Genomic DNA, 25,779 nt, shown 5'->3' with positions numbered 1-25,779 from the left:
ATTCTACAGGAGACACGTTTCTTCCATCACCGTTACAATGACACGTCAGTCGAGAGACTCATCTTTTGCTGTGGTATTGGCTACTAAGAATTTCAAGTTGACTGCAGTCAAACCTTAACATGTTATGGGCAGTGCAGTCATCCAGAATAAGCACAGCCAACTGGTGAACATTTCCTGCATCATCCATGCCTTTTCATTTGCCTTATATATAATACAGTAAAATCTCCTTAATTCAAACTCGATCATTTAGAAATCCTGCTCAATTCAAAGTATTTCTGCAGTCCCATATTTTGTAACGCAAGTTTGAGCGGATGATTCAAAGCGGCGATCAGCACCAGCCCGTTTAGATCGAAAATTTTTGGTGTGGTGTGTCAATCTCGATCCCGATTTCGCTGCAAAACTGCGGGAACGACAGCCCTTCAGAGCCACTAGGCAATGTACTGTAGCGATACTAATGAGTGGCAGCTGAAGTACGCCAATCTTTATACTTCCAGCTAAAAAAATAAACTTGTAAAAAAAACTGTCGCGTGATCAACTGAAATGTGCACCTGGGGGAAAGCAAGATGTGCCTCAGTGCAATACAGCAAGGACGTGCTGGCAGTATGTCGCATGCTTCTCGAAACGTCAGCGAGTCATTATTTACCTATTCTTTCTGGGAATATACAAAAAATAATAATTAAGGACAGTCTCCGAGGGCCGGTTGCTTTAGCAATTTTCGCACTTGTACTGCTGACCGAGTTCTTGCCTGCAATGCCTGCATATATGACCATGGCGAAAAGTAAACAGGGTCTTCAGAGAGTCGATCGACAAATCGTTGCACCTACATCTTCCCCATCTGTATTAAGCGAGTTTCATTGTGAATGTGTGAACAGTGCCACTCGATGTAGGATGCTGTCAGAGCCAGACATCATTCACAAGGGCCGCAGAGAAAGCCAGCTGCCCAGAAAACCTGGAACAGCCAGCTACTCATTCAGTCCTTCCTAGAATGGATTATGGTCTCATCATTCAGCCCGAACAACATTTTTGAAACGTTACCCAGATAAATTTATCAATTACATTTGGAAGTTTCACGTGCAAGGACATATGTTTATAATGCACGCAGTAGAGGGAGTCTACACATTGCTTTTCCACACCTTTGCACGCTTTACTATCAAAAGGTCTGCCTACACATTCAGTTCGACGAGAGAAATACCGATGGAAAAAAAAAACTAAAGCATTATAACAGGTCTCACACAATAAAAGGTTACAACACAAGAGGTCTACACTACAGCAGCAGGATTTGAATGCGAGTATAAGAATGCAAGTTCAAGTAGTAAAATAAGTTTTAAAACTTGCTAAACTTAGCCCACATCATCATCATCAACCTGACTGCACCCACAACCGGGCAAAGGCCTCTCCCATGATCTGCCAATCAACCTGGTCTCATGCTTTCTACTGCCACGTTATACTTAACCTTTTAATCTCATTGGCCCATCCAACTTTCTATCTCCCTCTCACGCATTTGCCTTCATTAGGAATCCAGTCAGTTACCCTTAATAACCAGCAGTTATTCTACCTATGCACAACGTGCCCGGCCAATGTCCATTTCTTCTCGATTTCAACGATATCCTTAGCCCCGGTTTGTTCTCCGACCCACTTTGCTCTCTTCTTATATTTTAAGGTTACACCTATTATTTTCCTTCCCATCACTCGCAGCGTCGTCTGCAATTCAAGCTGAACCCTCTTTGTAATCCTCCAAGTTTAAGCAAGTTTAAGAGCATGACCTGCTCTTAAACTTGCAAATAAAATTTTAAAAAAGACAAGAAATGAGTGCTGTTAGTAGGCGTTTTTAACCTTGCAGTGTCTTCTTATATTTTAAGGTTACACCTATTATTTTCCTTCCCATCACTCGCAGCGTCGTCTGCAATTCAAGCTGAACCCTCTTTGCAATCCTCCAAGTTTATCGCATGACCTGCTCTTAAACTTGCAACTAAAATTTTAAAAACACAAGAAATGAGTACTGTTAGTAGATGTTTTAAACCTTATAGTGTGCTTGATGGCACCTCCAATATTAACTATCGCTTTCACAGCATAGTGGACGCACGCTGCAGTGAAGGAGGTTCCATGCAGTGAAATGCTTTGATTTATTTGTTTTAATGACTTCAAAATCACAGAAATTTTAAATTCACATAGAAGCAATTTCATAGACTTCATATTCATTCGAATATTAAAAGAGTGAATATTCACCCACACCTATTGATAACCTTCACCTAGACTGAAAGAAGCTATAAGGACCACAGATGAATTTGCGCCATCATTGTAATGCACATTTTCCACAGCATAAAAGGCTGGTGAACACCGGCAACTAGCAGCGGTCGCGCGACCATTTGCGACTGGCGACCAAAAAGCAACTGATGTTCCCACAGGCAGAGGTTGCATGCGAGCGACCGGAAGTCGCGATAGCGGAGAGTCACGTGCTGAGCTCGTTATCAGTGAGAACTCTGGAGACCAGCGCCAATCAACTGATCGCCGCCAGCTCAGTGAGCGGAGCAAGCCGAGCACGCCGCATTTTTTGTTTTCATCCGTTCTCGCCAGCGCAATGAGAAAACGAACAACAAAAATTGAGCATAGCCGATTGGTTCCAGCAGCTTTGCAACCGCAGGCGCCCAACTGAAAAATCAGCCAGGAAGCGACTAGCCAAAGCAGTCGCTTTGCGACCCTTTGCGACAAGTCGCAAATGGTCGCGCGGCCGCTGCTAGTGGCCGGTGTGCACCAGCCTTAAGAGTCTGTCCCAGTAGCCAGATTTTCTTCCAGTGCCGTGCGAGTGAAGCTCGGGATTAACGAAAAGAACCATGCCGAGTTTTGTAGGATGACAGGTAGCAATATCTGCACTGCCATTGTCTTACCTGGAGCAGCTCTGGTGGTGGCGCACTTTCGGCAGCCTTGTCCGAGGCCCACTGGACAATGTCATCAGCTGTGCGGCCACCATTGTACTCTTCTGCAGAGTGGCGATCCTTCTTGCCAGCTGGGAAAAACTTGATTGTCGGGTAACCCTTCACCTGTTTCAAGGAAAGATGAGTAGACACACCCATTACATATTATGCTACCAATCGTTTTCAAACTGGCTATTATCCCGAACTACCGCATGTAGAGTTGCACAGCAAACCTAAATTTGGCGCACCATGATTTCGTTCAACGGGTGCGGCTGTATGTTGCAACAAACCGAGTTTAGGCAATCTGTTCGACCACAAGAACTGTACCCATCTGCGTAAAACTTATTGCCTCGTTTCACGGGGCTCAATTAATATGAAATAGTTTCTGCACATGTGCCATAGGATGAATGTGACCCTATGTAAACTCCAAATCCTCGCACATGTAAGTTTGTTGGTGTGCTCCTTCTTAGCGCCCCAATATAACTATGCACCAAATGTTAACACCCACCAATCAACAATGCTGTGGTTGGACTTATTGGTGTGCCAACACCAAAACCGCCGGAGGTAAAATAAAACGAGAACAAGGCCTCTGTGGGTCTTTTCTATGCTGCGAGTACCAGGCACCATGCCTCATCACATCTCTAATGATATTTCATTTAGGCATCACCACACTCGCACTGAGGCTGTAAACATTGCAACTCCCAAATCCTTGCACTTCTTAAAACAAGACATTATTACAATGCACTACAGCACCAGACATTGCACATTAAGGGGACATTCATGAATACATTGCCTAAGGGAATGAAATTTTCGCTGCATATATAAGCTTTTATGCTGATTTCAAAAATGTAATTAGTTTTATAACAACTTGCACAGTTTGCATTTTGTGCCATGACAATGTGAAAAGTATAGTTTATTTTGGGCAAACTTTTTATGTGCTAAGCCTTTTTCGTTCCGAGCCATTAATGGCTCAAATTGCTCCACTTTAACAGTAAAATGCAAATAAGTACCAAGAAAGTGCTTATAATACCCGTGCCACACGGGCATAGAAAATTACATTCGGTGGCGAAGGCCTTCAGTTCCCGAAAGACATTTTTTTCGGCGGCGCTGCTACACGTCCAAAGCGAATGACATTTGACTTGACGATATCGATCCCAGCACCTTCCAAGTGAGCATTGGGTGAGTAGCAATAAAAAAATAAACAAGCGTTTACAAGGTTCATACACATCAGATAATCATTAAATGTAGAAATAAGCATATTACGCTGCCCTGAGTTTTAGTTTCTTGCTTTGTTTTACGACGCAGCCGACCGTAGCAACCTAAGCCAACAATAGTCAGATCCACAGTGTAAATAGAAAATGGCGCCTGTCGCATCATACCTGTTGCATCTCTCAGAAGATGTTCGCAGAGTTCATTTTTTCACGGCAGCACTCGTGTGTTTCCGTGCAAAGCATCGTGCTCAAGAGCGAATAATTCTGGAGCAGAGACGAGTTATGCGCCAGCTTCAGGACATTAAACTTCAATTAATTTCAAACCATTTCAAACTGATCTTTGTATAACCTTCAAAGCACTTCTTTAAGAGTTTAGTCCAGATAAAAGACGGGAATTTTTATTTTTAGCTGAATATGATTTCTTTTATTTACGTTAAGGTAAATCGCACTTCGAGAGTTGTGTCGTCGTGAGTAGGCATTTCTCAGTCAACTGAGTTCTGGCGAAGGCATTTGGTGGCGAATGGCATTCGGACGAATGCCATTTCGTTCACCCGTGTGGCACCGCGCGAATGGCAATAAATCTGAAGGCATTCGGGGGTAAATGCCATTTTCTCTGCCCGTGTGGCACGGGTATAAGACCATTTATTGGACAAAAAAAATTGTAATGAGTGAATTCTCACAATTCTCAGCCCATATAATTGCTTACTTTAGGTTTGTAATAATTATACAGGAAATATCAAGTTTTAATGGTGATGCTTTCACTCTTCACATGCTAAGGAATAAGTGGACTAAATTTAAACCTGACCGGGCTATTGTACCAGAAAGATGATGCCTAAACTCAAGACATCGCTTGAAAATGGATCTTCAGAAAAAACACATTTTAAAGATACAGTCGCACCCCTTTATAAGAGAGACTAATACAAGAGGCAAATGAGTATAAGGCATTAATGTGCCTACATTAAAATACGAGTTGGCAAGAATATGCATATGAGGTACCTTGCTTATAAGAGACATTTCATTTAAAAGATAAGAATTGCAGCCCGGTGCATACTTTTTGTAAAGGGGTTTAACTGTAATAAGTGAAAGCTCATCTATGCAGGAAAGATGTTTTTTTTTTTTTTAAGATTATTTTTTCCCTCATAAGAGCTTGGCAATCGTGGTTATTTTGAGCATGTGGCGTCAGTGAACTCCTCATGCGAAATGCAACGGCAAAGCCAAGCGACAATTTCCAGGAGACAATGAGCTCTTTAGTTTTAGTAGCCACCTTGTGTCCCTTAAAAGCGATTTTAACGTACTTCGAGTTTAATTACAATGTTTAATTTTTTTGTAGTGAAAGTAGAAAAACTAGCCTTGTGAAAGCAAATAAAAACAAAAATATGAAATTCTGATAAAAAAAACTTGCATTTTTGGACTTACATCTCCCCTTAAGCAGCCTAATCGAAAACTATGCAATGAATGCTATCACGGCGAGAACTGAACAGACACATCAGAGAGTGGACAGAGAAGTCGCCACAACCGCATTATACCAACCAGACGTGTACATGTGTGGAGAGTGCCATTGAGCTTGGAATGCTGTCAGAGCCAGACATCATTCACAAGGGCTGAAGAGCAAGCTAGCAGCCCAGAAAACCTGGAACAGTCAGCTACCCATTCACAGTCCTTCCTAGAATGGATTATGGTCTCATCACTCAGCACTAACAAAATCTTTCCAACATTACCCAGATTAAGTTATTAATTATGTCCTACAGCTTCACATGCAAAACAAAGATATGTTTACGAAGCATGCAGTCGTGAGGTACGAGAGATTTCCGTATTTACACACGACTTGTGCACCCCTAATACTTTTCTAGTGTTATATAAAAAAAAAAGTTTACTCGCATATTTTGCGCTTCCTGTCCTGCCCGAGCCAGCTCGCCATTGTGCGCATGATGAGACTTTTGACCTTTGAATGCTTTGCAAGGGCATGCCGGGCATGCACCTTGCCGAGCAGGGGAGTGCAGTCAAACAAGCTGCGAGTGCCAAGTCCCTTCTTTCGAGGACTTCCCCTAAACTAGGGTGCCTAGAATACCACACCCAAACATCCAAACCTGTTGACGACTTGCTGGAACTACCTCCCGACATCTCTACCACCGTGAGAATGCACGCTCCTGCCGTGGCACAGACAACTTTCTGCATCGAAGGAATGCGAGAGCCTGTTGCACCAACTGTTCCCCTCTTTCTCTGCGTCCGCGCTGCAACACAAGTTTGGTTTATTTCAGAAGGTGATGTTTCACCATCCGCGTCCATCGCCTTTCTAGTGTTCTCATGCGATGGGCTACAATAATTATATATACGGTAAAACGACAACCGTGCTGCTGCTAATCACTTCAGGGTACAGTTCTTCAACATTCGACAATCGGCGCAATCGGTACAGGAGAAAGCAGAAGAGTGTGCGCTTTTTATAAAGTGTCCTGCTCTTGAATAAGACCTTTTCAGTTATGTGCGAAGGCTTAGGTCTTCCGGTATCACCATGTCTAAATTGGCAAAGTTGGCACAGAAAATAGCATGTCCTTAGCTAGACAAGCTTGGGACAATATGATTTACACAACACAACGGGTATTTTAGGAACAGTGGCATGACACTAGGAGAAGAAGAACAGCAGCACTCACGTCGTACTGGGAAGCAAGGCCCTGGTACACGGTGGCATCGACCGCACCCAGCTTAACCTTGCCTTTGAGCTCGGTGGCTGCCTTGGCCCAGTGTGGCGCAAGGTTCTTGCAGTGGCCGCACCAGGGGGCAAAGAACTCCACCAGCCACAGGTCATCGCTATTCAGCACCAGCTCCTCAAAGTTGCTGTCAGTCAGCTCGACCACGTCACTCTGGAAAAAAAAAAAAGAGAGTCCACAAAGTGCCGCCAAAAGCCCGATGGCCGTGCCCCCGATATGGCTGAAGAAAAAGAAACGCCATTGTTTCCTTTAATAGCTTTCCTGCTGTGAACAGGCGAACTAAGATACACCGCACAAATCTCATGCTAGCTTTGAAGCCATCTTCCTCTAAAATATTTCTCGCCAATTTGAAATCACCATTCAGGAAGCTTAGAAAACTGCTCATTTCTAGTATGCTGTCGTAAAATCGGTGTCCGAGCCCTCAGCATGCCAGATGTCGAACTCGACAAAATTGATCAGAGAATCATGGACTCTGCAAGTGCAGAAAAGCATTTGCTCCTCATCCAAACATTGGTAAACCCATTCCACAGCACAAACACAAGTGCTTGCTCGTATCACAATGGCTAGCCACTTTTATGCCCAAGAAAAGTAACATACGCGCTTTCGTGCTAACATAGGTGTACCATTTTCCCCTCCCCTACCCCCATAAAAAAAAAAGTGCACTGTGCAATGACCGAGTCACGCTGAACAAGAACACCACTACGGGCAGATTCAGTGCTTACAAGCAAGCGCAAATGTCCAACTCTGATCATTACATCATACTTGATTTTATGGTTAAATTTCTTCGTTCTAGCTAAATGCAGTGAAACCTCATTAGTACGTACCCGCTTTAAGCGTACTAACGGTTAAAACGTAGTTGCGACGAATCCCCAACTGAGTCTCATACAGACTAATGCATTCGCAGACCGCTTAAGCTGTAGTGTTCGGCCTATGCCTTCCCGTTAGTGCGTACTAACTGCTTACCGCGATAACATTTTGCGCGACAAAATTTTACTGCTCTGCTGAACTTGCAGACGCCACAATGTGCCGTGAATGGTTGTTGATAAGTACGGAGATCAGCCACGAAGTTATTACGAGTTTCACGCAATTACAAAGATGACGCTGTGAATAACTATCGGGCAGAAAAAAACGAGAGCAAAGTGGCAACCACCGACAAACGCGCCGGTATGACTTACCACTGGCGAAAAGCCTTATCACAGTAAGACCCGCGGTTATCTCCTCAAGCACGCATGTTGCGTAGTGCCATTCCAGGCCTACTGCACGCTTTTGGTGGGCAGCTACCTGAACGCGCTGGGCCACCGAACGCTGCTGCTTCATATTGCAGGACCATGTTCAAGCGCGCCGTTTTACAGAAATGCAAGCAGCTCGCTGTCATGGTGTTTAGTGTTGTGAATCGTGGACACCAAAAACCTTGCTGTATTATGCCAACACGCGCACCGTACAGCGGGCACAGCGCCGTTACCATGCTGCACACTTTTATTCAGCAACAGCCGAAATACGCCTCCGTCTGCTGCCAAGACTGCTAGAGCATTGCGGAAAGCTCTTCAGCACCGTGTTAACCCAGAAGGCTACTCGCCAAATCTGTGCAGCAAGCAGATCGGCAGTCATGGTGTGCGCAGAGTAAGCGAAGCGCTGCACGCAACTGGCCATGCAGGAAACGATTTGGCTCTCTGCGACTGTACCGCGTTTTAAAAAAGAAAACTGCGTCAGTATTTCCTTGAGGCAGACCGCGGAACAACTGTATCCCGGACAGCGGATTGTGTCCGTTCTGTCCACGCAGGAAGGAAAGTTGTTTCCTTCCTCCATAGTTCTGTCGCTGTACCACGCTGCATATCCCGGATCCCGCGGTGGTTTCGAAATGCTCATTAACGTCTTCATCGCGTGCTATCGGGCTGTTCTTTGAGAGTCGGAAGCTTTTCTGTACCTTGACAAAAAGAAAGAAATGGCTTTGTGGTGGGCACTTTAGGCAATATTTCCCGTGGCGCTGTGTTTCTACTTTTGTTGGCGGCGATGGCACATGTCAGGGGATGCAAATTTGTAGCTGGTGGTTATGCGTAGTACGATTAGTGTGTAGTTATGTCGCCATCCCCGGCAGGTACGTATTAACAGGGTTTCACTGCAATTATGTTTACAAATATCAACTACAGTTAAACCTACTTATAACGAACCTCCATATAACAAATTCTTCATTATAACGAAGTTTTTCTGTTCCCCGCCACCACACCATAGAAGCACATGCATTTGCGACCTCTATATAACAAAATAACAGCCGCAAACAACATTGATTTAATGAATTTTCGCCATGGCCAATCTAGAAATTTCGCCCCGGATTTCGTCATTTCGGCACGAGCATGCATCTTCAGTGGTTGTCCCACCGCGGACAAAGCGCAAAGCAGCGGCGGCACGCCCGTGGCTCCGGCAACTGCCAGGCGAGGAGCTGCTACGAAACGCTGGTGTAAGCAAATACGGCCGCTCCAGAGAGAAGTGCTGTTTTCGCACAGTCTTCACGTTGGAAGTGCACCGATGCTAGCCTAGATAGCACGCACGTCCTTAAAATCAAAGTTCGCCATCGCTACTCAAGCAACACTCCCTTCGCCCGTGTATTTTCGTGCTCGCTCAAAACGGGTGGTTTCCTTCCTGTTTGAGCATTCGACAGCAATTCTAACACGTGGGGGGATGTTGTATGCGCCCTCCAAATGATAAAGACCGGCCGGCTCATTTGATCTCTGCTTCACCAGCGCTCGTGCGCTTTTACCCGCTCGTAAAAGTTACGACGCACGGGGGCATTTTATCAATTTGAACTTGTTACCGAACATGGCGGCGACAGCAAAAACCCATGCAAAGTGTCCATATAACTAATATTGCAATATTAAGGGGGGACGCGGCACTTCGGGACCGAAAATCAGCCAAAAAATCGAGTTTTCGCGGACCTTCTTTTCGCGTTCCCGACATCATTGCGCACCTATTTACAAAATTTCATAGCCGAATACCATCAACTTTTATCGTTATTCAACTTTAAAAAACCGAAAACGGGCGTCCTGCCCTTTAAATTGAGGGCGAATAGCGCAGGTTCCGGCTCTACGATACGCGGGAACTACGCGCTCGATCGGCGCCATTTTGGTCTTGTTTGAAAGAACGCGTTTTCAGCTGTTTTTTTTATTCAGTAAGCAACATTGAGCGTTTCCCCGGCTCGAAAAACGGGGCCTCAAAGACGAAGAGCCGCGCTCACTGCCATTGGCTAAACGGCGCACGTGACTGAAATGGCGCTTTCCGGTTGGCTGGAAGCTCGCGGCTTGCGCCTGCATACGCGACCCGACGCCATTTTGAAAGGGTTACCGCTGTGACGCCTCGAAATCGGCAGAGCACTCTGAAGCTTCTGATCGTATCGCCATGCCTGGAAACGCAAAAAAGTATCGGACCGTGCACGCATTTGGTCGCAGGAAACGCAAAGGTCGTGGGAGAAAGTCTACGAAGTCATCAGAGCCCTTGGTTGACTCCGACGAACGATGTGTCGACGCTCCGCGGCCGTTCAGCGATGGTGCGACCGAGCGCGTTGCCTCCGACGACGATGACGGTGAAGCGAACTCCGGACGACTACGAATCGACGCCAAGGTGGTGACAAACGCCGAAGTTGAAGAAAATCATGCCCGGGAGAAAGCGACGCTCGACCGGCTTTCATCGGCACCAGCAACTGCACGGAAAATTGACTTTTTCACCGCGAGTTGTAGCGAGGCAACCGCACAGGACTCTGACCACGCTGCTCCTTATCTGCTTATGCATCTAGATATCCTAAACGCGATAATGGGTGCCTTGTGTTGCAAAGCCTGCCACGGACCGGCTACGATCGTCAGAGGGGATCGGGACTACGGACTTGCCGTGAAAGTGCTAGTGCAGTGTGAAAGGTGCGGCGAGATCGCGAATGAATGGACTTCGCCCCGCGCGAACGGCACGAAAACGTGCAATCCGTTTGAAGTAAATCTTCTCGCTTCGAGGGCGATGGTGGCTACCGGCAACGGCCAAACGAAAATGAACGATATTTTCGCAACAATGGGCATCTCACACCGCGGTATGCACCACAAGACGTTTCAGCGGCATTTGAAGAACACGCTGGCACCCGCTGCAACGCGAGCGGCTGAGTCCGCTATGAGCGAATGTGCGGAAAAGGTTAGAACAATTTATGATGACTTGTGCTTCGGCCACCGGGGCAATATTGCCGTTAGCTACGACGGCACGTGGAAGACGCGAGGCCATTCTTCCCACATCGGCGTGGGCACAGTTATCGAATTATTTAGTGGCTACGTGTTGGACTACGTCGTTCTTTCCAACTTTTGCCTAGGCTGCGAGGTGGGCCCAAAGCCTAGTAGTGAGGGCTATCAAGAATGGAAGGCTAACCACAAATGCCAAAAAAATACGAACAGCAAAGCGGGCAAATGGAAGTGGAGGCGGCTCTAATTCTATTTCAGAGGTCGCTTGAACGCCATGGCCTGCGCTACACAACTATGCTGTCTGATGGAGACTCTAGGACATTTTGCGCCATACAAGACGCCAAGGTGTATGGTTACATTGACGTGCAGAAGGAAGACTGTATTAATCATGTACAGAAACGGATGGGCACCGCATTGAGAAACCTGGTGCAGAAACAAAAGTGCGATGGGAAAAGAGGCCTTGGTGGGAAAGGCAGGCTCACAGGTGAGCTGATCACCAGGCTGAGCACATATTATGGCCGGGCTCTGAAATCGCATGAAAGTGACGTGGGCGAGATGCAAAAGGCTGTGATGGCCACATACCGCCACGTCACCTCCACTGATGAATGCTCGGACCACAGTCTGTGCCCAGCTGGTGAAACTTCATGGTGTCGGCACAATGCCGCAAAAGCAAAGGGTGAGCCCGACCCCAGGCATGCCTACAATCTACCGAAAGACGTGGCAGAGGCATTACTACCGGTTTATACCCGGCTTTCGGAAAGAGCCCTGCTTCAGAGGTGCGAACGCGGCAAAACGCAGAACTCCAACGAGAGCCTACATTCGGTAATCTGGAGTTTGGCCCCCAAGGAGCACCATGCGTCCCTGTTCGCTGTTGAAGCAGCTGTTGCAGAAGCAGTGCTGCGCTTCAACACGGGCAATTTGAATTCTGCAACGGCAATCTTAGGTGAAATGGACATGAATGCGACAAGTACTGGTGCCAGGAGAGCGAGAGAAAAAGACCACCGTCGCAGCATTGTCTCCAACAAGAAAAGAACAGCCTCATTGGAACTCCGGAAGCTAGTGAAGAGGAGGCATGAGCACAGAATGCATTCAGACTATGCTTCTGGTGCGTTTTGAGGTTGTCTTGTTGCATCTTCTGCAATAAAAATGTGTGCCCACGTTTTTTCTCGATTTCTCAAAACGACAATTTTCATGTGCTTCCCATTATGCCGGAGCAATATCTCTTGTTCTATCTGGGTTATCATTACGATTTCTTTTTTGTTTCGAAGATAAATGCAGGGGATGTGTCGTAAAGTAAGTTTTATTGTAATAATTTTTGGAGAAAATTCTCTAAATGGATCTTTTGTTTCAAGTGTAGATGGGGAAATTTTTCATGTCATATTCAACATCCCACAACTTTGCTTCGAAATAGCCCAGAACAATGATTTATACTTTATTGCACACTGTGAACATACCGAATTGGTTCTATGGGTTGCACATCAATATCCAAGTTACAGTTAATTAGCTAATTAGGCCTTAATTGAAAAAGACGCAGTTCATTATATCTTTAAAACTAATTGTCACAGCAAAAAAAGAATCAGATTTTTGAAATCAGCAGTAAAATCTACATAGGCTCTCCAAATTTAACTGAGGTACTCACAAAAATAGAGTTTTTGGAAGGTGTAGCATCCCCCCTTAACAGAGTTCTTTTCCACAAAATAAGTGTTTTCAGTTCTACCTTTGTGTAATTTGTGGGTTTGTTTTTTCAAACTTTCATACTGAACCTGCATACTATAACAAAATCCTCTTAATAACAAATTTTCCCATGAATTTGTATATTTCGTTATTTCCAGGTTTAGCTGTAGAGACAAACGGTGCTGTCAGAGCCAGTGTTCATTCCCTAGGGCTGAAAGGGAGCCTCCCACCCCAGAAAACCTGGAAGTGAGAGGACCACCCACGCACAGCCCTTCCTAGAATGGATTAAGGGTCTCATCACACAGCAGCTTTGCAAGCCTCTAAATTCATTATGTACATTTGGTGGGTTGTGGAATGCTCATGCACTCTACACACCCAAAAATCTTGCAATTTTTGACAATCTCAATTTTCTTTAACCTCTTGTGAACAATTGTGTTCACCACTTCTTGTTCGTTGTGTCAACCTATGGCTTAAAAATGCCCAAATATACATTAACCATGGATGGAACCTCCTGCATAATGAGTTATCATTTAGCGCCATTTCGCAGCCTATTTTTAGATATATTCACATTGCCGAGTTGCTGCCATGTTCAACGAATAAATCAACTTGCCACTTCCCATGAGCCACAACAAAAGTACCACTTTTCTTGAAATGAACATGAACAAAAACGATTTCGCGTTGTAAAAAAAGCACGGCATGAATGACTTGATGATAAACAAATATTTAAGTGCAATTTATTTAAGACTAATCCCTAAGACACTCTTGAATAAACATACTATGACATTATTTTAGGTAAAATAAAATATCAAGTGCATTGAAGTAATGTGCAAGTTTGATGCAATTACAGACAGTTCATTGGTGACATCATGAAGGGTTACATCAGTGAATGCTTATTCAAACAGAGACAACCAAGTTAAGTTACATAAGTTCTCTTGAAGGTAATGAATGAAAAATATAGCCTCAGAAAATAGAGACTAGAAAGGACAAACCTTCCCGCTGCCGCTGTCACCAGAGGTTCGCTTTCCGAGCTTCTGGTCAACAAGCTTGCGAGCTTCTTGTAGGGCAGCTGACGCAACGCCATCAGCCGTGCGTGGCCCACTGTAGTCGGTCGGGCTGTGCTTGTTGGCACCGAATATTTTGACCGTGGGGAATCCCCGAACTCCGTACTGGCCTCCGAGAGACTTGTCCTTGTCGGCGTCCACAGCTCCAACCTTGACGACACCCTGGCAGCAAACAGTGGTAAATAAATGCATTGGCAAAGACCACCCCTCTCTTATATCCACAAAGCAGTGTGCGTTCACCTTCACAACACAAAACCTTGCAAACACGGAAACTTACCATGCCCACGAGAGCTTCTTAAGCACATGAGTGTCCCGACAAAAATTGTGAGCCCACTTTCGACGTTTCCCCGAGCATTTCATCAATTAAAATGAATCAACAGGCAATTCATGAAGAGCCTGCACTATCTACATACCAGGCCTCCTGTACAAATTCAACATGCCAAGAACTTGTACAGAAGGTTGCAGGTGGGTGCGCTATTACCCCTTGCCGAAGCCACAACCCGAACCAGGTGTACGATTAAACAATGTTGGGCTTGCGCGAATATTAGAGCACTTCGGATATTCCACCTCACTTTGATTCGAATTTAAATTATTGGAACGTTCGTAGAGGAAATGAGCGAATAAGTGTATATTAATCCACACTAAACACTCCTGCAACGGTGCTTTTACTGCAGTGGACCGATGCTGTACCGTGAATACACCTTTCCACGAGAAATCCACACAGCTGTGAAGAGCCATTTCAAGGATAAACAAATACTCTGACATGAATTCTCCCTTTTCTAAGTTAAAAAGTTTCTTATGCCAACTGATATACTCTAAGCAAAGCAAATTCTAAAATGTCGCATGTTCTACACTTTATCCTTCGTATTCTACCGAAAGTCACATCCTGCTACTATTCAAGTTGCTTCTACTTCCTTTGAAACAAAAAAAATTACATTTCCACTTGCCTTGTTTCAAATTATAAAGAAAAAAATCACACACACACACACACACACACACACACACACACACACACACACACACACACACACGCACGCACACACACACACACGCACACACACACACACACACACACACACACACACACACACGCGCGAACCTTGCTACGACATTGCTTGAACGAAATTTCCGCTATAACGAAAAATTCAATTTTCCCCGTCAGCAGTCCATAGGAGTCAATGCATAAATATTGTCACCACAACGAACACTTTTTCTTCTGCCAACCCGCGTCAACAAAATTTCTGAATGCAATTCCAGGCTCAGATATTTATTGTTATACAGTAAACACGATCTAACATTTTGATGCACTTTCAGAACCTGAAAATATGTCGACGGAGTCTAAAACAGATGCTTGCACCACCATAAACTACAGCTGTTCAGAAAGCATGGGCTCCGCCATTGCTCAATAGCGATGGCAATGAAACTGCCCTGCTTTTGCCACTGGCTTGCTTTTGAGCCGCAGACGATCCGAAGCTGAAGCTCAGTCACTCAGTTATTTTTTTTTTTTTTTTCACGCAGCTGTGCAGAACGATGCTTTTCTCGATGCCAGTGCGTATCATTTCGCTTGCGCTTGGTCATTGTGGTAACTAATCAGATCGGCTGCTCATCCGCATTAACATCAAAATCAGCTAGCCCTGAGTGATGGATAAGATTGGCATAGAATGAGGCAAAAGTCGCCGCTCCACGATACACTGCCTCCGTCTTAGCATTGTCCTGATACACTTTGACGGCGGACAGCTGCTGGTGTTAACGTGTTAATGCAACTGTTTGGTTTGTTCACAAAGCAATTGTAGGCGTTGCTTAGGCCTGCTTTTCACCATGTCCTCGCTATGCACGGGTAAGAATCACATTGTGACCCTGCTGGGAAAGAATAGGAAGCAGCGGACACTTTCTGAATTTTGAAAATAAACGTTCCTTTGTTTTACTAGCTAAGATCAGCTATATTTTTTCAATTTCACTACAACGAAATTTTTTTCACGCCTTGTCACTTTCGTTGTAGCGGGGTTCGACTGTGTATGTGTGCGTACACACATACTATATTTCAGATCTATTTCTCAAAAATATTGTTTGTCAACAAATGAAATGTCATAGGCAGACAATGCTAATGCCTAATGGTGTGTTCCCTCGATCGCCAAATCTTATTGAGCAAAAAGAGTGAATTAACCAAACTTATGCGATGATCCAGTTCAAACTTAGCAGCTTTCAAGAACATTGAAGATAGAACAGACCAACACCAAATTAAATGTCTGAATTTTGCAAAAGTTTGAATTAGCAGAGTTTGAATTAGCAAGAGTCTGCGGGCATTCTTCGGCAATGCTGTCAGAGCCAGAATTCATTCCTTAGAGCTGTAAAGGGAGCGCGTTGCCTCAGAAAACCTGAAGCGGATGTCCCCCTAGACACAGCCCTTCCTAGAATGGATTAAAGGTCTCATCACCCAGCTTTACTGCCTTCGGAATTTACGGCGCATGTTTTCATATGCGAGACTGCACATGTATTATAACAACGCAGCTAGGAGGCCAGGTTACGACAAAGAGTTGCACAGAGCATAAAGAAAGTTGCGACGCGAACATGACAAAAGTAATTCCCCTGACACGTCATTACCAAATTACTCAGTGCGCACAAAACGAACACAAGCAGCTATTTAAAGAAATGACTAACTATCGCTTTGAAAGGGAAAAAAACTGTAACGGACAATCTTCTGTTGCACATACCTTAAGTGCAGAGGCTGCCTTGGCATATTCCGAAGCGAAAGACTGGCAGTGGCCACACCTAGAAAACAAGAATAAGTGAAGTTTAGCAAGAATAACCAACTATGCAAACTCAACTCTTGTTCAAGTATACAGTTATGTTTGCCACACTGCCATTAGCGCCTATGTCAATGTTCATAACGTTGCACACAAGTTTCTTTAACAAATGGCTCAGGTTGAGCGCACATGGCCTAGTGCATTCTTCACTTTCTCTGGATACCTTCAACTGAGAACACGATAACACAAATTTCACCAGCGGAGCTCACAGGCTTATAAGGAAGTTTTAGTGCTGGGTACCCAAGCAGCTTGCGTACCCAGGACCTTGGGGCGGCGGTATTGCGAATGCGCGAAACCCCAAACAGACGCGTCGCAAGATTGCTGGGGCCATGCGTCCACGCGGCCATAAACAACGCTGCCACCACTGGCCTCCTAGCAGAGATAAGCTGCCCCGACGCACATGCTGGCGCATCATGTTACCTTCACGGCGAGCAAAGCCGAGGCTGGCCAGAGCCACCACTTTGACTTTTAAGTTTTAAGCGCAAATATTATAGTGGCTAGCCACTATACAAATAGCATGGCGCAAAGGCGCGAAATTTCGGACAGCATGGATCGGCCGCCTTGTAAGGTCCACCTTCGCAGGAACTTGCGGTATCCGCACTGCGGATACTCTAGCCGTCGAGTTAAAATAAGCCAAAGTGCGAGCACTTATAGCGATTACACGGTTTCAGCCTGTGATTTCAGCCAGATTACCAAAGCTAGAATGGCCTGGAACATAGAAACTAAAAATATGCCAGGCACCGACCAGCTGAATAGGTGGCTCCAGCTAGCGCGGCCATAGTAAAACAAACAACTACAACATTGTTATTGCAGAAACATTGTGCATTGTACATCTGGTGCAAAAGCTGCGCAGCGACAATATTACAAATAAGTAACTTTTTTATTCATTTTCACCTCAAAAACCTTACGCGTAAGCTAACATGTTCATGACTGTGGTTGCACGAAGTGTCACAAGGTGTCGACACTGTCGTTACAGTAACCTAATTTTTTTGTGTATACCAGGATACTGTACACGGTAAAAAAAAGTGTCCTGATCACTATGTGTGTTTAATTTAACATTTTAAATCATGAAAATAAATAATACTTACGCGACAAGACGCTATGGCGCTGCGAGCGCGTGTGACCTTCGTGCGGCTTGGGTTAGCGTGCGCGCCTCTATAAGGCATTCCAGTTGGATATGGGTTGGGTACGCAACGCCGCGCGCCCCCAAGCCCACAGCGCCCCAAGAGCTTGGGTACCCAGCACTAAAACTCTCTATTGAGGGGAAAAAAAACTATTTCGCTTCCATACCCCAGGCTTATTAATAAATCAAAAAAGCTTCAGAAATACAGCCATCGCCGATCTTTTTTTCCTTGACAGCCCTTGTATTACGAGTTATCAGACAACATAAAATATAGAAATTTTCAAGATAGCCTGTGGCGGGGTTGCTCAAACAAAAAAGCATTACTCGTAGAATTGATTAAAATGAATCTAATTGAAATATAATTGAATTTTAAAGGAGTACCAATAGGATTCTAAATAGCTGAAAGAGGGACATTTTTCGTTTCCTTAATAAACAGTGTCAACACCTTCCACACGCCACAGTCTGTCAACAAATATAAAATATTTTCTTGGACATTATAATGTTTTCATCGCTGAGAATCAGCAAGCCAGCCACGCCACAATAAACATCATTTCGACAAGTCAACTCAGTCCCACAGAGTCTGTGAACTCTGCGTCCTGCATGCAGCCTGAATCGCAGAAATCGCAGAAACCGCTGTTGGGGCACCCTAGAGACAGTGTACTCATCATTGTTTATGTGTACCACGAGCAGATGCCCAATGTGCCGCTAATGCGTTGCGAATCGCTCTCTTCGCATGACGTCACATCGCCATGGCACGTCAAAGAGAAGCCACCCCCTCGATAAAGAAACCGAAAGAGACTCTTTAAAGTACCGTATTTACTCGCATAATCCTCGCACTCGCATAATTCTCGCACCCCCCACATCGCCCAAGAAAAATACGGAAAAACTTTTTCCTCGAGTAATTATCGCACCCCCGAAAACTGTCGCAATAATGTCGCCTGCTCGTTCTAGCCACTGATGATGATAGCACGCGCCATTTGGCGCCATCTCTTAAGCATCAAGCGTACTACTGCACAGAAATTCAATCCAATCCAAGCCAAGCCGAAGTGGCCAGTGCGCGTTGCGGCGTGTTTTGTATGTTGTGTCGGTTATCTTGGCACGTTATGGGGCGATACTGAAGCCACACGGCTGCTTCAAGTTGCCAGTGATAGATCATGCGCTAAACAACGACAACAAGGCTGCCGGTAGGCCCTTCGGAGCCTACGAGTTTTGTGTTCGCTACTGGTGACGGCAGCTGAAAGCCACCAAGACGCGTTCGGCCTGCCGTGTGCCAAAAACTGGGATTGATGATAAACTTTATTTCTTCAGAAGGAAACTGCGAACGATTCTGTTAAATAGCCATCAGCCCAATACTGACGCCCTACGCTTACCTTTTGAGGGCTCCTGTTGAGCGCCGACCGCTACCGCTACGCCCGCACCACCGACAAGCTTGGCGTATGGTATTCCAATTCTCGACTATTTGCTTCCACTTTTTGTGTCTCAAATAAATCTTGCCTTGTGTTGAACCTCTGCTTTTATTGTTGAGGTAAGTTCTAATTAGTACTTTGCAAAGCTTGCTGTAAGTTGCTGGTGTGAGAATCCCGATTTGCGGCCACTTCGTTTTTTTTTTTTTTTTTTCGCTCTCTGCGTTTTCGTGGAAAGTTTTCCCCGCGTAATTCTCGCACCCCCCAACTTTGCATCAGGTTTCCGGCAAAAAAAGTGCGAGGATTATGCGAGTAAATACGGTAGTGGTATTAAATATATGCGCGATGCATTCCCCGGCACTCTAGTACTCTTATAGGGTTCTGGAAACTCATGTTCTTATTTAGAGCAACAATCATATGTAAAATCCATGTCGGTGCTCCTTTAATGTAAGTTCTTCATGGAACATTACAGAATTTATTAATTGCAGCCAGCAAGCCCAAAATAAAGCGGTAACTCCATGTACGCACGGGTTGCTTACACTATGGAAAAGTTTTTATGCAACGAAAAAATTCTAAGCTGGAATCGTTTTTTACTTGTGCCATAAAAACAGCTGTTCAAATCGTTGCGTGAAACTGCGTGTCACTTGTTTTCAGCACAGAATAAAAAGAAAGACGCTGTATTTGAACATAATATGCTTGTTACAGGCGAATATAGCATTATATAACAACTTAACATTAAAAAATTATAAACTGCTAACTCAAGCCAGATGGCACAACTGCAGACAACAAAATAGTCTGAGCTGATCCTCAGTTAGAGGCTTGTCCTTGGATTGGACGGTATCTTGGTATATGCATCGTCCTTTCATTAAGGACAAAAAAAAAAAAGATTGAAGAGCCATAAAAGCCCAAGGGCAGTCAACTAGCAATTCAGGGACAAGAATTAAGGCCTTTTTAGGAGCAAGAAATTTTTGACAAAAGCCTTGAAAGGAAGCTAAAGGGCACAAGTGACATGATTGATGTTGCCTTACAGCCTACCTATTATATTGAAGAGTGGACCAAAGTTTGACCAGCAAAAGCTACTTTTGGAATTTACATAGCTTACAATAGATACAACGCTGTTGGAAAAAAAAATATTGTCAATCAGCAAACATTACCAGTGCAGGAAACCACAAAAGGGTGTTATTACTGCCCCAGCAGCGGCAAAAAGAGTGTTTACCATTTTCTTGGATAAACAAGAACAGCTGTGCACATTCTTGGGCTTCTAAATGCAAACCTAACAGCCCTACCAACTTTTTCCAGATCACTTTTATGGACTGAAAATTAGGTACATTAAATAATTTAAGCATCGTCCAAAGGCATTTTTTTTTGCAGTACTATGGCGTAGTAGCATCTATTTGCAGTTATCTTACAAGGACAGCTTAATTAAAAATGTAAGGAATCGCAACAGAGTCTACCTGTAACACAATTCAATTGGAAAATCAAGTGGAAGCACTATAGGTATAAACTCACACTACAAGTATTGATGAGTGCTTGGGAATTTTCACCCAGATGACTGGAGATCCAGGTGTGTAGCCAGAAAAATTTGGGGAGGGGGGGGGGGGGGGAGGGGCCTTAAAATGGTTATTTTTCGGTCTTTATGCCATGGCAAAAAAACAAAAAACATCAGGGAGGTTGGGGGCAAGTGCTCGGTGTGTCGGCCCCTGGCTACGCCCCTGCGGAGATCTGAAGGACTGCCTAAATATTGTCTAAGAGCTTCATTTTACGCAACGCACCAATAAAAATATGCAGAATGACAATGCTTGTAAACTTCACAATCATGAATAAGAACAGAGAAAACAACACATCACTTCGCATTGACAAGAACATTCTTCAGAGATTATTTTTTATGGTAACAGGCTGTCTGTTAAAAGAAGAACATGGGCTGAAGAACCATTCTCTACATTCTAAGCCTGAGCCGGTATCCTAGGCATCTGTGGACAAATTTAGTAAGGATAGTTTTTTTAAAGCATGCAGAGTTTAAAATAAGCCTTTTTTAGAATATGTATATAACGTCATTTGTAATTACTGGCAAACAATTCCTTAAACCCAAGAAACTGGCAAGAAAACCGATAGCCAAAGGCACTTATACTGTAAATCTTTCCAGGATTTTACTGTGCTCTCACAATTGGGGAATCTTTCTTGATATGTTACAGAGACAATTTACTGAAACAGCTAAAGTTTATTTTTGGTGTCTCTTAAAACTGTACGAAAGTCTGAAACCAAAGTTAAACCTCACCAGGGAGCGTAAAACTCCACAACCCAGATCTCGTCGCTGTCTATGACCCTGTTTTTGAAGTTTGCCGGGGAAAGATCCACAACCTCCGTGTGGGGCCCATACATACCCAGGGCCACAGAACAGAGGGCTGGCAGCACGGCAAGGAGTGCTAGGATACAAGAAAAAGCGAAGACAAATTATAACACAGAAGACTGCCATTATCAATGTTCAAGAAACATAATACAATTAAATAAAATTTACAAACAGAATAGGTGCTCCAAGACAAATGCATTTGAAGCTGCCTTAACCGATATTCCTCCTCCTTTGACTGCATCTTCAACGATAAGTCAAGAAATACCAAGTAATGTCCATTGAGAAAGGAGGTCAGAGGTGTGGTGTGTATTAGCCGATTATGCCTTCACAGTAAAGGTAACCTTTAAACTAAAATACATTACTGCTATCACTTTTGCCAGTGAAATATACTATCTAGTGTGCAAGACACTAAAGTATAGAAAGCAGTGATAAGATTGTTGCTGGAAAAACCATTTTTCAGGTGAAATGGAAGACCAAACACTGACATTCCTGGCAGCCTCCAGACATTTCATATAGACAACCACAAGCTTACTTTTATGCAGTTTATTATTGTTTTCATTTACATGTGCACTTTGTTTAGCTCTGAATTTTAAAAAGGATACGTAATCAGCTGCAAGACAAGCTGTGTTCCCACTCGCATACTGTTGGCTTATACACTTAAAATTGCATGGATTCAGGTACAATTTTAAGATTTAATTCAGTTATTTCTTCTTACACCTTCATTGATACTATAGGTGCTGCTCAAATAAATTTCATTGCAACTTAGAAACCCAAGTGTTGAACTATATGTCACTCATGCAATACAAGTAATCTATCTTGCAATGCGAGCAAGCCACGTCATAGTACCTGCACAATGCCATTTACAGCTGGATGCCAATGCCTTAACAATTCGAACAGCAGCTGCAGCGAAGGCACCAGCTTTAAAGTATGACTGAACAGGAGACACCTGGGACTAGCCAATTCATCTTGAGAAATTTGAAGATCTTTCCAACAGCTTGTGCAAGCTCCTGCAAGCTGCTGGGCCTGCATGCCATCTAGATGAGTTACATACTAATGCTAGTAATAGTTAATAATTTAACACTGCAATCACTGAAGTACTTAACCAGCACACCCTCTATAGAGGCAGCAGTGCTGACTGAATAGTAAAATGAGTAGTTTTCATAATTGGCTCACTTACATAACCTCATTGTGATGTAGGCTAGATTCGCAAGGCTTTTTAAAGGTGGAAACATTATTGTATTCCCATAATTTTCGTCAATTACGTGACCTATGACGTGTCTCTGCATCTCCCGCATCCTGTCACTGTTCAACTTGACATCGAATACATTCCAAGTGCCTCAGCAGAAACGGACAAACTGAATGAAGATGTCCGAAGTCCACCACGCTCAAGGCCGAATATGAAACGCGAATCCTACATAGACATCCAGTGTCCTTATCTTCGACTTGCCAGTCAGACGAAAGACGCCACGGTGATTCGCGAATGCTCGACATTTATAAGACTACAGCATTTGCGGATTAAACTTGACGCCCATTAACTTTTCCCAAAAAACTCTGCAATGTGAACTGCGTAAATTTTAACTACGCCAACTTTTCAAGGGGCAACGTACGATGGCTACACGTAGCACTGGGCGTGACACTTGACACATCGCAACTTGAAAAAGCGATCAGATCCCATGGCGCACTCCGTTTCAAGAGTGAAGTACTCTCTCCTCTAGGCAGAAATAACAATCCGAACAGTTTGTAGCATAGATACGTAAACCTATAGCCACCTCGTTCATTCAACGAATACCCTTATATGGAAAGTTACGGCGAGCGAACACCTGCTTGAGTCGCACTAAATGATAGCGGAAACGGTCGTCACATTCTGGCTGTGATCGGTGTCATGTCAAATTCCTTTGACGTAGTGCCTTTCGACATGCGAACAGTTTAAACCAACAAGCGTGAGAGGGCCGACACAATGGCTCTAGTGACAACCGCGGTGCAAACGAAGACCACGCTGCGTAGTCGCTTGGAGGTCAGAAATTAACCGGACTTAAGGACGATTTAAGAGCACACATTCTATACATCGTGACCAAGCTAGAATCGGAAAATCGGATGTGCGGAAAAGTGCTACGATGCCGACCACGCCACGGTAGCGATGGCAGCTGTGATGACGGCCCCGGCGCCGGCTTTGTTCGTAACGATATACGACAGTTAAATGGTCTGGAAAAAAAAATGTCTTACCTATCGCCATGGTGACCTCGTGAAATAAGTTACTACGTAGCTAGCTTTGAAGAAATATATTAGCTTAGACTTGACGGCTAAAATCACGAAGAGCCACGCATTTGGAGCGACGTTGTTTAAAACCACACAGGGTCTCGTGGCTGATGGTGATTGGCTGATCGACAACCTACACGCTGACAAAGCCGTAGGACGATACATCACTGTACGAAATTAGGAACAAGGCCTGCTTATTATTATAATAACAACACTGCCTTGTTTTGAATAGACGTTACGCAAGCTTTATTACTGAATATATTATTGTATTACATCTATTGCTTCTCGAGTGTGTTTCAAAAATGTCAAAAGATGGCAGCACAAGACACAATTCATCCAAGTCATAGAACATAGCATAAGAACTGATTGGCGCGAATTTTGATCAATTCAAGAGTCTTTGTTCAAGCATTCTCGATGTAAACCGAGTACGAGAAAAAAACTGTGCGTTGTGCTTTCCTGATAGACCGTCGTCTTAACCAAAAATGGTCAGCTAAAAAATTTGGATGATTGATAAGAGGATTATCAGTGCTCTGATGCAAGGAGTCACGCGAAGTCGAAATCACGCGTCAGCGAGCTGTTCAGGCAATATATTGTTCTCTTTTGCCTTCATTTTATTTTGTTTTGTCTGCCACTACAGCAGCCGGGAACATCATTTTGAGGCGTAAGTGTCCCGCAGAGATAATCACATAAGTATATTGCCTGTCTGTCCTGCCTTTAGCAAACCCATATTCGCTTCATCATACGCACAGTGCAGCATGATGTCAGCTAACGTTACAACAAAATGTCAGCTACCGTTATCATTTGAAAGAAGGCATTGATTTCTTACATTAGGTTTCTAGCGTCCTAACAGTTATAATCTCCAGAATAACTGAAAATTTTGGACGCCGCATTGAAAGTATAAAGTTTGGGGCGTCGTAACCTCGAAGTTCAACTCCGCTACAGCCATGTTCGAGCCAACTTCAAGGGAAATTTCAAGAACGCTACAGCTAAGTTTAAGATAAGTTCGAGCAAAAGTTTAACATCACTAAATCCAGCTTCGTGCCAAGTAAAGCAAAAGTTCAATAAAGAGCTCTGCCCCTAGATACAGCAATATTTAAGCATGAGACCTATCAGTTTCACTGTGGGTAGAGCATAGCGTGTCTACGGGGCAAGCTTTGAGCCCTCCCCCTCTCCTTTCCTTTTTTTTTTTATTAACGCGATGGTGTTAAAGAGCGTGTTTCGCAGAAATTTCACTGTCGGTGCTGGCGTCCGCGTCATTGGTTAATTGTGAGCGAAAAATCATGGTGCATGACCAACAGATTGAGAAAGATGCAAATAAAATTTAAAAAAATAAAAAAATTGCTACGAGAGAGAATCGAACCCATGGCATATGCGTGACAAGCAGCTTTCGCGGGTTGCCTTGCAGATGCGTGGTGGGCCCTTCGCGTATTCGGAAAAGGGACAATCGTAGCATAGTGGACACCTTACAACTGTACTTGCCGTATAGACATTCTAATGTTATACGCGCATGGTCACTCGTTTCCTTCCGGCGTGGTTGATCGCATCAACAACCTAAGCGTGATGCACGGAGCCCTATTTCTTGAGGATGAAGCCCAAGCGTCCATCATGTTTGGCTCAAGTGGTTCAACGCGTTTTCGAGGGCTCCGCACTTATAATTGGCGTATTGTAGTGCTCACACGCATCTTTAGGGTATGCCAATTAGAAGAAAAAAAAGTCCGTGATAGTTAGTTTTGCCGTTCAGTGACTGCAGACCCGCTTCGTTGCAAGAATGACAGGAAGGGCAGCGAATTTCTACGGTCAGTTGGAAGGCGCATGCATATATATATCTAGAAATTCGTGCCAACCTCAGGTGTCGTTCCAAGTGAATTATATATGACTTGTAAATCGATAGATTACCATTCGTCACCTATCACGCGTGTCGAAAAGCAATTAAATTGAAAAGTTAATTGACCGACGCATTCTGTCAGTTCACCAACGAATATTTATTATTTTTTTTTCATTTCCCTCGTAAACCTTGTTTAAAGAAGAACTCAGAATTCTTACCCGAGACACCTCGTGCGTGCATTCGTATTTTGTTG

General features: G+C 44.2%; 2 protein-coding genes across 2 annotated transcripts in view; both read right to left on the bottom strand.

Annotated features, from left to right (window-relative positions):
* Positions 1-23,862, bottom strand: part of CaBP1 (Protein disulfide-isomerase A6 homolog CaBP1) — a 28,924-nt gene extending 5,062 nt beyond the window's left edge. The window contains exons 1-6 of the mRNA XM_037421677.2: positions 23,669-23,862; positions 21,374-21,521; positions 16,480-16,537; positions 13,697-13,930; positions 6,772-6,981; positions 2,886-3,038 (exon numbers count right to left, since the gene is read on the bottom strand). Coding sequence (XP_037277574.2) covers positions 2,886-3,038; positions 6,772-6,981; positions 13,697-13,930; positions 16,480-16,537; positions 21,374-21,521; positions 23,669-23,678 — 813 coding nt within the window. The 5' untranslated portion in view covers positions 23,679-23,862. The remainder of the gene's footprint in view (positions 1-2,885; positions 3,039-6,771; positions 6,982-13,696; positions 13,931-16,479; positions 16,538-21,373; positions 21,522-23,668) is intronic.
* LOC142796483 (uncharacterized) overlaps positions 1-25,779 on the bottom strand; it is a 122,388-nt gene that overhangs the window by 3,555 nt on the left and 93,054 nt on the right. The window lies entirely within an intron of this gene.

Source organism: Rhipicephalus microplus, chromosome 2 (genome assembly GCF_043290135.1).
Source record: "Rhipicephalus microplus isolate Deutch F79 chromosome 2, USDA_Rmic, whole genome shotgun sequence".
Lineage (NCBI taxonomy): Eukaryota > Metazoa > Arthropoda > Arachnida > Ixodida > Ixodidae > Rhipicephalus > Rhipicephalus microplus.
The sequence above is the reverse complement of the archived record's forward strand: the minus strand, read 5'-3'. Positions and strand labels throughout refer to the sequence as shown.